Source organism: Salvelinus fontinalis, chromosome 18, assembly GCF_029448725.1.
Source record: "Salvelinus fontinalis isolate EN_2023a chromosome 18, ASM2944872v1, whole genome shotgun sequence".
NCBI classification, from domain to species: domain Eukaryota; kingdom Metazoa; phylum Chordata; class Actinopteri; order Salmoniformes; family Salmonidae; genus Salvelinus; species Salvelinus fontinalis.
The window spans coordinates 30,482,296-30,494,317 of NC_074682.1; the positions used below are offsets into that span (position 1 = coordinate 30,482,296).

Genomic DNA, 12,022 nt, shown 5'->3' on the forward strand with positions numbered 1-12,022 from the left:
TGTCGTTCCCCCTACCAGTATGTCTACTGTCGTTCCCCTACCAGTATGTCTACTGTCGTTCCCCTACCAGTATGTCTACTGTCGTTCCCCCTACCAGTATGTCTACTGTCGTTCCCCCTACCAGTATGTCTACTGTCGTTCCCCCTACCAGTATGTCTACTGTCGTTCCCCCTACCAGTATGTCTACTGTCGTTCCCCCTACCAGTATGTCTACTGTCGTTCCCCCTACCAGTATGTCTACTGTCGTTCCCCCTACCAGTATGTCTACTGTCGTTCCCCCTACCAGTATGTCTACTGTCGTTCCCCCTACCAGTATGTCTACTGTCGTTCCCCCTACCAGTATGTCTACTGTCGTTCCCCCTACCAGTATGTCTACTGTCGTTCCCCCTACCAGTATGTCCACTGTCGTTCCCCCTACCAGTATGTCCACTGTCGTTCCCCCTACCAGTATGTCCACTGACGTTCCCCTACCAGTATGTCCACTGTCGTTCCCCCTACCAGTATGTCCAATGTCGTTCCCCCTACCAGTATGTCCAATGTCGTTCCCCTACCAGTATGTCTACTGTCGTTCCCCCTACCAGTATGTCTACTGTCGTTCCCCCTACCAGTATGTCTACTGTCGTTCCCCCTACCAGTATGTCTACTGTCGTTCCCCCTACCAGTATGTCTACTGTCGTTCCCCCTACCAGTATGTCTACTGTCGTTCCCCCCTACCAGTATGTCTACTGTCGTTCCCCCCTACCAGTATGTCTACTGTCGTTCCCCCTACCAGTATGTCTACTGTCGTTCCCCCTACCAGTATGTCTACTGTCGTTCCCCCTACCAGTATGTCTACTGTCGTTCCCCCTACCAGTATGTCTACTGTCGTTCCCCCTACCAGTATGTCTACTGTCGTTCCCCCTACCAGTATGTCTACTGTCGTTCCCCCTACCAGTATGTCTACTGTCGTTCCCCCTACCTACCTGTACTTGATGCAGAGGAGAGAGCAGATGCTGGTCATTCTTGTCGAGAGAGGAAGGAAAATAAGATAGGAGAGAGTGGCCTAAAAGCATTTGTAGAAAGAGAGGGGAGGGAGGCAGAGAGTGAGAGAGAGAGGGAAAGACACAGAGAGAAAGAAATGAATTGAATCGAGAGGGAAAGAAAGAAAGCGAGAGAGCGAGAGATTGAAGATATGAGGGGAGGGGTCTCCCCTGCCCCCCAGGCTAATGAATCCCTGAGGGAGAAGGTGTGGTGTGGCTAGCTAAGTAACTAACTAGCCGTTCAACACCTCCCTTACGCCGGGGGAGGGGGAACCCCATCTGAGGGGGGGGGGGGGGGGGGGGGCTCATTCAGAAACCGAGAGTGGGATGTATGGAAAGAAGTAGTGATAGAGGGATGAGATCTTTTCATTGGACAAAATTATCCTCCAAACAGACTGGCCTACCTTTTTCCCGAGCAACCCCTGACAGAGTGGATACTGAGAATCACTCTCTCCTACCGCAGTTATATATAGAGTCATCATTTTCCCCTCTAAACCTCTGTGTGACATGTGAGCTCCCTCTAACCATGTCCTCAAGCCCTCCAGATGGAGCCCTCCCCTTTAAAAGCAATTACTGTCTTAATAACGTTTTGATGCATAACTCAGATCTACTGTGAACCAACAACAATATAACCTATTGAGACAAGAGTCATCAAAACGGATTGGATTGGATCTAATAAGTGATCAAAATATTCGCTGTAGTGAAAAGTGGAAAAAACGTGATGCTGAACTAATGACGACCATGATTGCATAACTCCATTAGGAATAGCTATTTTCTGAAAAATGTATTTTAATCTCCCCCATTGTCTCCTTCCCTTCTGTCTGCAGGGATGGGGGAGTGTAAGAAAGAGATGAGAGGAGAGGGAGGATGGAGAGAGTGCTGGTACCAAGGCAGCACTCAACGAGCTGTATAGGTCCCTAAGCAAACAGACGTGTCGCTCCTAGTGGCCGGGGATTTTAATGCAGGGAAACTAAAATACTGTACATTTCACCCCAGAGCTGTTTACCAGCATGTCACCTGTGCAACCAGAGCCGACAAAACTCTAGACCACCTTTACTCTACACACACTCTACACACAGAATCGCATACAAAGCTCTCCCCCTGCAGTGCAAGAGGCGTCACTACAGTCCCTGGTTCAAATCCAGGCTGAATCACATCCGACCGATGGGATTCCGATTGGGAGTCCCATAGGGCGGCACACAGTTGGCCCAGCATCGTCCAGGTTTGGCCGGGGTAGGCCGTCATTGTTAATATGAATTTGTTCTTAACTGACTTGCCTAGTAAAAATAAAGGTTAAAAAAAAATATATATGTTTACTTTATGCGCGCTTCGAGGCAAGCAATACTGAGCTATGCATGAGAGCACCAGCTGTTCCAGACGACTGTGATCTCGCTCGCCCTAGCCGAATAAGACCTTTAAAACAGGTTATCATTCACAAGACTGCGGGGCCAGATGGATTACCAGGATGGGTACTGACCAGCTGGCAAGTGTCTTCAATTACATTTTCAATGTCTTCCTGACCCAGTCTGTAATACCTACATGTTTCAAGCACACCACCATAGTCCCTGTGCCCATGAATGCCAAGGTAACCTGCCTAAATAACTATCGCCCCGTAGCACTCACATCTGTAGCCATGAAATGCTTTGAAAGCCTGGTCATGGCTCACATAAACACCATCATCCCAGACACCCTGGACTCACTCCAATTCGCATACCGTCCCAACAGATCCACAGACGCTATCCCTATTGCACTCCACACTGCCCTCTGGATAAGAGAAACACCTATGTGAGGAGGCTGTTCATTGACTACAGCTCAGCGTTTAACACCATAATGCCCTCGAAGCTCATCACTACGCTCAGGACCCTGGGACTGAACACCTCCCTCTGCAACTGGATGCTGGACTTCCTGACGGGCCACCCCCAGGTGGTGAGGGTAGGCAATAACACATCCACAACGCTGACCTTGAACACAGGGGCCCCTCAGGGGTGAGTGCTCAGTCCCCTCCTGCAATCCCTCTTCACCCATGGCTCTGTGGCTGCGTACGACTATAACACTATCATTAAGTTTGAGCATCTTGACTGGCTGCATCACCGCTTGGTATGGCAACTGCTTGGCATCCAACAACAGCTTCTACCCTCAAGCCATAAGACTGCTGAACAGTTAATCAAATGGCTACCCGGACTCTTTGCACACTCACTGGACTCTACCCACACACTCACACATACTTACACTGACACTCCAAGACACACACACATTTAAAAGGTCCCTGTAGGGTGTGGGGGCTGTGCTTTGGCAAAGTGGGTGGGGTTATATCCTGCCTGTTTGGCCCTGTATCAGTATCGTCGGACAGGGCCACAGTGTCTCCTGACCCCTCCTGTCTCAGCCTCCGGTATTGATGCTGCAATAGTTTGTGTTGGTGTGCTAGGGTCAGTCTGTTATGTCTGGAGTATTTCTCCTGTTTTATCCGGTGTCCTGTGTGAATTTAAGTATGCTCCCTCTAATTATCTCTCTCTCTCCCTCTCCCTCTCCATCCCATCCCAGAGGACCTAAGCCCTGGGACCATGCCTCAGGACTACCTGGCCTGATGACTCCTTGCTGTTCCCAGTCCACCTGGTCATGCTGCTGCTCCAGTTTCAACTGTTCTGCCTATGGCTATGGAACCCTGCCCTGTTCACCAGACGTGCTACCTTGTCCTGCTCTCTAACTCTGAATGCTTGGCTATGAAAAGCCAAACTAACATTTACTCCTGAGGTGCTGACCTGTTGCACCCTCTACAACCACTGTGATTATTATTATTTGACCCTGCTGGTCATCTATGAACGTTTGAACATCTTGGCCATGTCCTGTTATAATCTCCACCCGGCACAGCCAGAAGAGGACTGGCCACCTCTCATAGCCTGGTTCCTCTCTAGGTTTCTTCCTAAGTTCCTGCCTTCCTAGAGTTTTTCCTAGCCATCGTGCTTCTACACCTGCATTCCTTGCTGTTTGGGGTTTTAGGCTGGGTTTCTGTATAGCACTTTGTGACATCGGCTGATGTAAAAACGGCTTTATAAATTAATTTGATTTCAATTTGAAGTGTACAGAAAGCACGTCCTTCTCCAATCAGCTAGGCTGAAACAGAGCCCGCAATCTGGAGGCCAAGCACCGCAAGCCTGTGTACGTGTTCGAGACTGCCAAATATCAGCGCCACCAGCTTGCACCTACACCTGAGGCTCTCCAAGCATGCCACGAGGGGCTGGTATTTAAGCAGCTTCTCAGCAAAGGCCTTCTCCATGAAGCCATAAAATGAGCACCTCCCCCTGCCCCCCCACAACAACAATATCTGGCGTATTTGGCACACAGAAAAACACATTGTCAACATCACACCAGCTTCCCCTTACACAATAATGTTTCTGCATGTGTGCTGTTGGTGAGACTACTTGTCTCACCTCGCTGGCTATCAGGTCAACAAGGTGGTCATGTCTAGCAATGTGCACACACACAGAATCTGTCAAATCGGGCCAAGCCTTTGCTTCAATGAAACAGCTCAATGCAGAGCTGCATAAATACATAAAGCACTAAACACAGAGTTCTAGTAATGATCCCATTGTGCTGTATAGCTCATTAGGCAGCACATGCAGCCAGCTGTTAGCCTGGCCTGGCCTGTGTAATTACTGAGGCTAAGAGAAAGTATGTGTGTGTTTGTGATTGGCATCACACTGCAGATGTACACACAGCTGGGCCCTCTCCCGGCACCATGGCCCCTGTTGGCTGGCCCCCCTGCAGAGAGGCGTGTGATAGCGATGTGGGAGGAAGGAAGAAGTTGGAGGAGAGCGTGAGGGAGGGAGAGAGGGAGACTGGAGGGGGAAGGGAGACGGGAGGGGGAAGAAGGAGCGAGAGAGAGGGAGGGCTGCCAAAATACCAGTCATCCTCCACCAAGTAGGTTCCTGGTGGCCAGCAGCATGCAAAAATGCACGCACACACAGGACAGAACAGCAGATGGGCCGGAAACTCCCCAGGGGACAAGAGGATAGGTCACCCCACTCCAAACAGGAGTGTGTGCCTGAGGTCAGCTAGGGTCAAGAGCCAGTGTGATGTGTGAGGTAGGAGGGCTATCTGTACCTCTGGTTAAAGAGGGTTAACTGACAGCTGTGACTGAGCAGAGCAGTGGGGATGAGGAGATAAAAGGGGCCTCATCACTGGAAGTGGATGAGATGAATGCATGACAACATGGTGCTGCCCTGGGAAGGCGTTGATTGTCTTATAGTGGTAAACCAAAAATATGTTGATGACACTACAATTCTTCTGAGCTGTTTCTCAAACTAGGGGTCGCGACACCCTGTGACGTCGCCCGATTTGGAAATGGGGTCGCGAGAGAAAAGACGCAGTTGTAACAAACAGAGCGGTTTCTGTTAGATGAGGTTGTAATAAACAGAGTGGTTTCTGGTAGATGAGGTTGTAATAAACAGAGTGGTTTCTGTTAGATGAGGTTGTAATAAACAGAGTGGTTTCTGTTAGATGAGGTTGTAATAAACAGAGTGATTTCTGTTAGATGAGGTTGTAATAAACAGAGTGGTTTCTGTTAGATGAGGTTGTAATAAACAGAGTGGTTTCTGTTAGATGAGGTTGTAATAAACAGAGTGATTTCTGTTAGATGAGGTTGTAATAAACAGAGTGGTTTCTGTTAGATGAGGTTGTAATAAACAGAGTGGTTTCTGTTAGATGAGGTTGTAATAAACAGAGTGGTTTCTGTTAGATGAGGTTGTAATAAACAGAGTGATTTCTGTTAGATGAGGTTGTAATAAACATAGTGGTTTCTGTTAGATGAGGTTGTAATAAACATAGTGGTTTCTGTTAGATGAGGTTGTAACAAACATAGTGGTTTCTGTTAGATGAGGTTGTAACAAACAGAGTGGTTTCTGTTAGATGAGGTTGTAATAAACAGAGTGGTTTCTGTTAGATGAGGTTGTAATAAACAGAGTGGTTTCTGTTAGATGAGGTTGTAATAAACAGAGTGGTTTCTGTTAGATGAGGTTCTAACAAACGGAGCGGTTTCTGTTAGATGAGGTTGTAATAAACGGAGTGGTTTCTGTTAGATGAGGTTGTAATAAACAGAGTGGTTTCTGTTAGATGAGGTTGTAATAAACAGAGGGGTTTCTGTTAGATGAGGTTGTAATAAACAGAGTGGTTTCTGTTAGATGAGGTTGTAATAAACAGAGTGGTTTCTGTTAGATGAGGTTGTAATAAACAGAGTGGTTTCTGTTAGATGAGGTTGTAATAAACAGAGTGGTTTCTGTTAGATGAGGTTGTAATAAACAGAGTGGTTTCTGTTAGATGAGGTTGTAACAAACAGAGTGGTTTCTGTTAGATGAGGTTGTAATAAACATAGTGGTTTCTGTTAGATGAGGTTGTATTAAACAGAGTGGTTTCTGTTAGATGAGGTTGTAATAAACATAGTGGTTTCTGTTAGATGAGGTTGTAATAAACATAGTGGTTTCTGTTAGATGAGGTTGTAATAAACATAGTGGTTTCTGTTAGATGAGGTTGTAATAAACATAGTGGTTTCTGTTAGATGAGGTTGTAATAAACATAGTGGTTTCTGTTAGATGAGGTTGTAATAAACATAGTGGTTTCTGTTAGATGAGGTTGTAATAAACATAGTGGTTTCTGTTAGATGAGGTTGTAATAAACATTATGGTTTCTGTTAGATGAGGTTGTAACAAACAGAGTGGTTTCTGTTAGATGAGGTTGTAATAAACATAGTGGTTTCTGTTAGATGAGGTTGTAATAAACAGAGTGGTTTCTGTTAGATGAGGTTGTAACAAACAGAGTGGTTTCTGTTAGATGAGGTTGTAATAAACATAGTGGTTTCTGTTAGATGAGGTTGTATTAAACAGAGTGGTTTCTGTTAGATGAGGTTGTAATAAACATAGTGGTTTCTGTTAGATGAGGTTGTAATAAACATAGTGGTTTCTGTTAGATGAGGTTGTAATAAACATAGTGGTTTCTGTTAGATGAGGTTGTAATAAACATAGTGGTTTCTGTTAGATGAGGTTGTAATAAACATAGTGGTTTCTGTTAGATGAGGTTGTAATAAACATAGTGGTTTCTGTTAGATGAGGTTGTAATAAACATAGTGGTTTCTGTTAGATGAGGTTGTAACAAACATTATGGTTTCTGTTAGATGAGGTTGTAACAAACAGAGTGGTTTCTGTTAGATGAGGTTGTAATAAACATAGTGGTTTCTGTTAGATGAGGTTGTAATAAACAGAGTGGTTTCTGTTAGATGAGGTTGTAATAAACAGAGTGGTTTCTGTTAGATGAGGTTGTAATAAACAGAGTGGTTTCTGTTAGATGAGGTTGTAATAAACAGAGTGGTTTCTGTTAGATGAGGTTGTAATAAACAGAGTGGTTTCTGTTAGATGAGGCTGTAACAAATATAGTGGTTTCTGTTAGATGAGGTTGTAACAAACATAGTGGTTTCTGTTAGATGAGGTTGTAATAAACAGAGTGGTTTCTGTTAGATGAGGTTGTAATAAACAGAGTGGTTTCTGTTAGATGAGGTTGTAATAAACAGAGCGGTTCTGTTAGATGAGGTTGTAACAAACAGAGTGGTTTCTGTTAGATGAGGTTGTAATAAACAGAGTGGTTTCTGTTAGATGAGGTTGTAATAAACAGAGTGGTTTCTGTTAGATGAGGTTGTAATAAACAGAGTGGTTTCTGTTAGATGAGGTTGTAATAAACAGAGTGGTTTCTGTTAGATGAGGTTGTAATAAACAGAGTGGTTTCTGTTAGATGAGGTTGTAATAAACAGAGTGGTTTCTGTTAGATGAGGTTGTAATAAACAGAGTGGTTTCTGTTAGATGAGGTTGTAATAAACAGAGTGGTTTCTGTTAGATGAGGTTGTAACAAACAGAGTGGTTTCTGTTAGATGAGGTTGTAATAAACATTGTGGTTTCTGTTAGATGAGGTTGTAATAAACAGAGCGGTTTCTGTTAGATGAGGTTTTAACAAACAGAGCGGTTTCTGTTAGACGAGGTTGTAACAAACATTGTGGTTTCTGTTAGATGAGGTTGTAACAAACAGAGTGGTTTCTGTTAGATGAGGTTGTAATAAACAGAGTGGTTTCTGTTAGATGAGGTTGTAATAAACAGAGTGGTTTCTGTTTGATGAGGTTGTAATAAACAGAGTGGTTTCTGTTAGATGAGGTTGTAATAAACAGAGTGGTTTCTGTTAGATGAGGTTGTAATAAACAGAGTGGTTTCTGTTAGATGAGGTTGTAATAAACAGAGTGGTTTCTGTTAGATGAGGTTGTAATAAACACTGTGGTTTCTGTTAGATGAGGTTGTAATAAACAGAGTGGTTTCTGTTAGATGAGGTTGTAATAAACAGAGTGGTTTCTGTTAGATGAGGTTGTAATAAACAGAGCGGTTTCTGTTAGATGAGGTTGTAACAAACAGAGTGGTTTCTGATAGATGAGGTTGTAATAAACAGAGTGGTTTCTGATAGATGAGGTTGTAATAAACAGAGTGGTTTCTGATAGATGAGGTTGTAACAAACATAGTGGTTTCTGTTAGATGAGGTTGTAATAAACAGAGTGGTTTCTGTTAGATGAGGTTGTAATAAACATTGTGGTTTCTGTTAGATGAGGTTGTAATAAACAGAGTGGTTTCTGTTAGATGAGGTTGTAATAAACAGAGTGGTTTCTGTTAGATGAGGTTGTAATAAACAGAGTGGTTTCTGTTAGATGAGGTTGTAATAAACAGAGTGGTTTCTGTTAGATGAGGTTGTACTAAAACAGAGTGGTTTCTGTTAGATGAGGTTGTAATAAACATTTTGGTTTCTGTTAGATGAGGTTGTAATAAACAGTGGTTTCTGTTAGATGAGGTTGTAATAAACATTTTGGTTTCTGTTAGATGAGGTTGTAATAAACAGAGTGGTTTCTGTTAGATGAGGTTGTAACAAACAGAGTGGTTTCTGTTAGATGAGGTTGTAATAAACATAGTGGTTTCTGTTAGATGAGGTTGTAATAAACAGAGCGGTTTCTGTTAGATGAGGTTGTAATAAACAGAGTGGTTTCTGATAGATGAGGTTGTAATAAACAGAGCGGTTTCTGTTAGATGAGGTTGTAACAAACAGAGTGGTTTCTGTTAGATGAGGTTGTAATAAACAGAGTGGTTTCTGTTAGATGAGGTTGTAATAAACAGAGTGGTTTCTGTTAGATGAGGTTGTAATAAACATAGTGGTTTCTGTTAGATGAGGTTGTAATAAACAGAGCGGTTTCTGTTAGATGAGGTTGTAACAAACAGAGTGGTTTCTGTTAGATGAGGTTGTAATAAACAGAGTGGTTTCTGTTAGATGAGGTTGTAATAAACAGAGTGGTTTCTGTTAGATGAGGTTGTAATAAACAGAGCGGTTTCTGTTAGATGAGGTTGTAATAAACAGAGCGGTTTCTGTTAGATGAGGTTATAATAAATTCAAAAAGGATACAGTTAGCAAAAACATTATCAACTATCTACACACAATACCCCATAATGACAAAGTGAAAACATATTCACATCCCTGAGTAAATACAGTGATTACAGCTGTGAGTCTTCCTGGGTAAGTTTCTAAGAGCTTTCCACACCTAGATTGTGCAACATTTCCCCATTATTCTTTAAAAAATGATTCAAGCTCTGTCAAATTGGTTGTCGATCATTGCTAGACAACCATTTTCAGGTCTTGCCATCAAAACTGTAACTCGGCCATTCAGGAACATTCACTGTCTTCTTGGTAAGCAACTCCAGTGTAAATTTGGCCTTGTGTTCTAGGTTATTGTCCTGCTGAAAGGTGAATCCATCTCCCAGTGTCTGTTGGAAAGCAGACCAAACTAGTTTTTCCTCTAGGATTTTGCCTGTGCTTAGCTCCATTCCTTAACGATTACAAGCATACTTTATCTTGGCCAGGTCGCAATTGTAAATGAGAACGTGTTCTCAATTTGCCTACCTGGTTAAATAAAGGTGAAATAAAATAAAATAAAAATACCCATAATATGTTGCAGCCACCACTATGCTTGGAAATATGGTGAGTAATGTATTGGATTTGCCCCAAACATAACACTTTGTATTCAGGAGAAAAAGTTCATTGCTTTGCCACATTTTTTGCAGGATCACCTTAGTGCCTTGTTGCAAACAGGATGCATGTTTTGTTTTCTCCTACCACAGCCATTACATGTTGTGACTGTTTATGTTATCATTGGCCTCATGGTGAAATCCATGAGCTGTTTCCTTCCTCTCCGGCAACTGCATGTATCTTTGTAGTGAAGGGTTGCATGAAGGGTTATTCAATGTCTGCTTTTTTGTATTTTAACCATCTACCAATAGGTGCTCTTCTTTGCAAGGCATTGGAAAACCTCCCTGGTCTTTGAGGTTGAATGTGTTTGAAATTCACTGCTCGAATGAGGGACCTTACAGAAAATAATTCAAAAAACATAATTCCACTTTGACATTATGGGGTACTTACTGTGTGTAGGTCAGTGACCCCCAAACATATATTTTAAATTCAGGCTGAAAATGTGGAAAAAGGTGTGAACACTTTCTGAAGGCATACTTCCTTCAGATTGAAATACTGTCAAAACTACTGTCAAACGGATTTGTAATGGACTGCCATAGACTCAATTAAAAAAAGTAAACATTGGCCTTTGATTACATAACTTTTTTTTACATGGTGGGGTCTGGAAAATGCACACACACCAAGCATGTGTGACGAGGCAGAGCAGGGTGAGGGCTGAGACCACCACCAGGGGTCAGTAGGGGTTAGGGTTAGTAACCCAGTAATATAATAATATAACATAATATATAATACCTCCAGTAGACCAGGACAGCCAGTAGCATGACGAGGCAGAGCAGGGTGAGGGCTGAGACCACCACCAGGGGGACGATCCACTCCATCCTGCCCACCCCAGGGTGAGAGCTGCGGGTCATGTTGGACACACTAGTTCTGTCTGGAAAGGTGGAGGGGTGGAATGGGAGACAGACACAGAGGCTGAGACACAGAGACATCTACTCCAAAAACACTTTAACACACAAAAGTCAAATCAAAGTGAGATTATTCAGATTATTTGGGTCACTCATGGAGGCTTCAGCCTTCAAACAACCAATTCTACTTCAGAAAAGACTGTGTAGCTCCACTATTTCTATATTTATACTGCTCTACCAAGCAAAAAGGCAGTAACTGCTCATAGCATGGAACAGAGAAAAAAGGCTTTTATTTACCTTGGTTTCACAGTAACTTTATGCAGTTACTGCTACACATGACCTCCATTTTCTCCAAAACACAATAGAGGCAGGATACTTGTCCACATGATTAAGCATGTATTTAATGGAGCAAAAATGACATGAACTCATTTTCAACCAAATGAGCAGTTACTGTCTTTTTGCTTGGTAGGGCAGCATACATTTACACATCATTTCAGTGTGATGGCTTCATCAGTAGGGTGAATTTATTTTATTTTATTTAACCTTTATTTATCTAGGCAAGTCAGTTAAGAACAAATTCTTATTTACAATGACAGTAAGTGACTAGGTTTACCCTGAGGCTTGGAGCGCTACTCATCTAAATTTGATTATTCAGAATGAATAAGGACATTTATAAGAGAGCATTGACAAACACTTTGTTATTCATGAAACAAATACCCTGCTTTACTTTCTCTGTTTTATTCCTGGCTCTTAGGCAGACAGTTTGGTATTGAAAATATGCCTCAGAGCATGCCCCAAACTAATGCCACCTCGGGCTAGGTAATGCCACCTCGGGCTAGGTAATGCCACATCGGGCTAGGTAATGGCCACCTCGGGCTAGGTAATGGCCACCTCGGGCTAGGTAATGGCCACCTCGGGCTAGGTAATGGCCACCTCGGGCTAGGTAATGGCCACCTCGGGCTAGGTAATGGCCACCTCGGGCTAGGTAATGGCCACCTCGGGCTAGGTAATGGCCACCTCGGGCTAGGTAATGGCCACCTCGGGCTAGGTAATGGCCACCTCGGGCTA

The 12,022-nt window shown here is 43.2% G+C and overlaps 1 protein-coding gene across 2 annotated transcripts in view; it reads right to left on the reverse strand.

The window, feature by feature from the left end:
• LOC129815270 (receptor-type tyrosine-protein phosphatase gamma-like) overlaps positions 1 to 12,022 on the reverse strand; it is a 233,339-nt gene that overhangs the window by 24,722 nt on the left and 196,595 nt on the right. For both annotated transcript variants that reach the window (XM_055868933.1, XM_055868932.1), the window contains exon 13: positions 10,842 to 10,980. In XM_055868933.1, the coding sequence (XP_055724908.1) occupies positions 10,842 to 10,980 (139 nt within the window). The remainder of the gene's footprint in view (positions 1 to 10,841; positions 10,981 to 12,022) is intronic.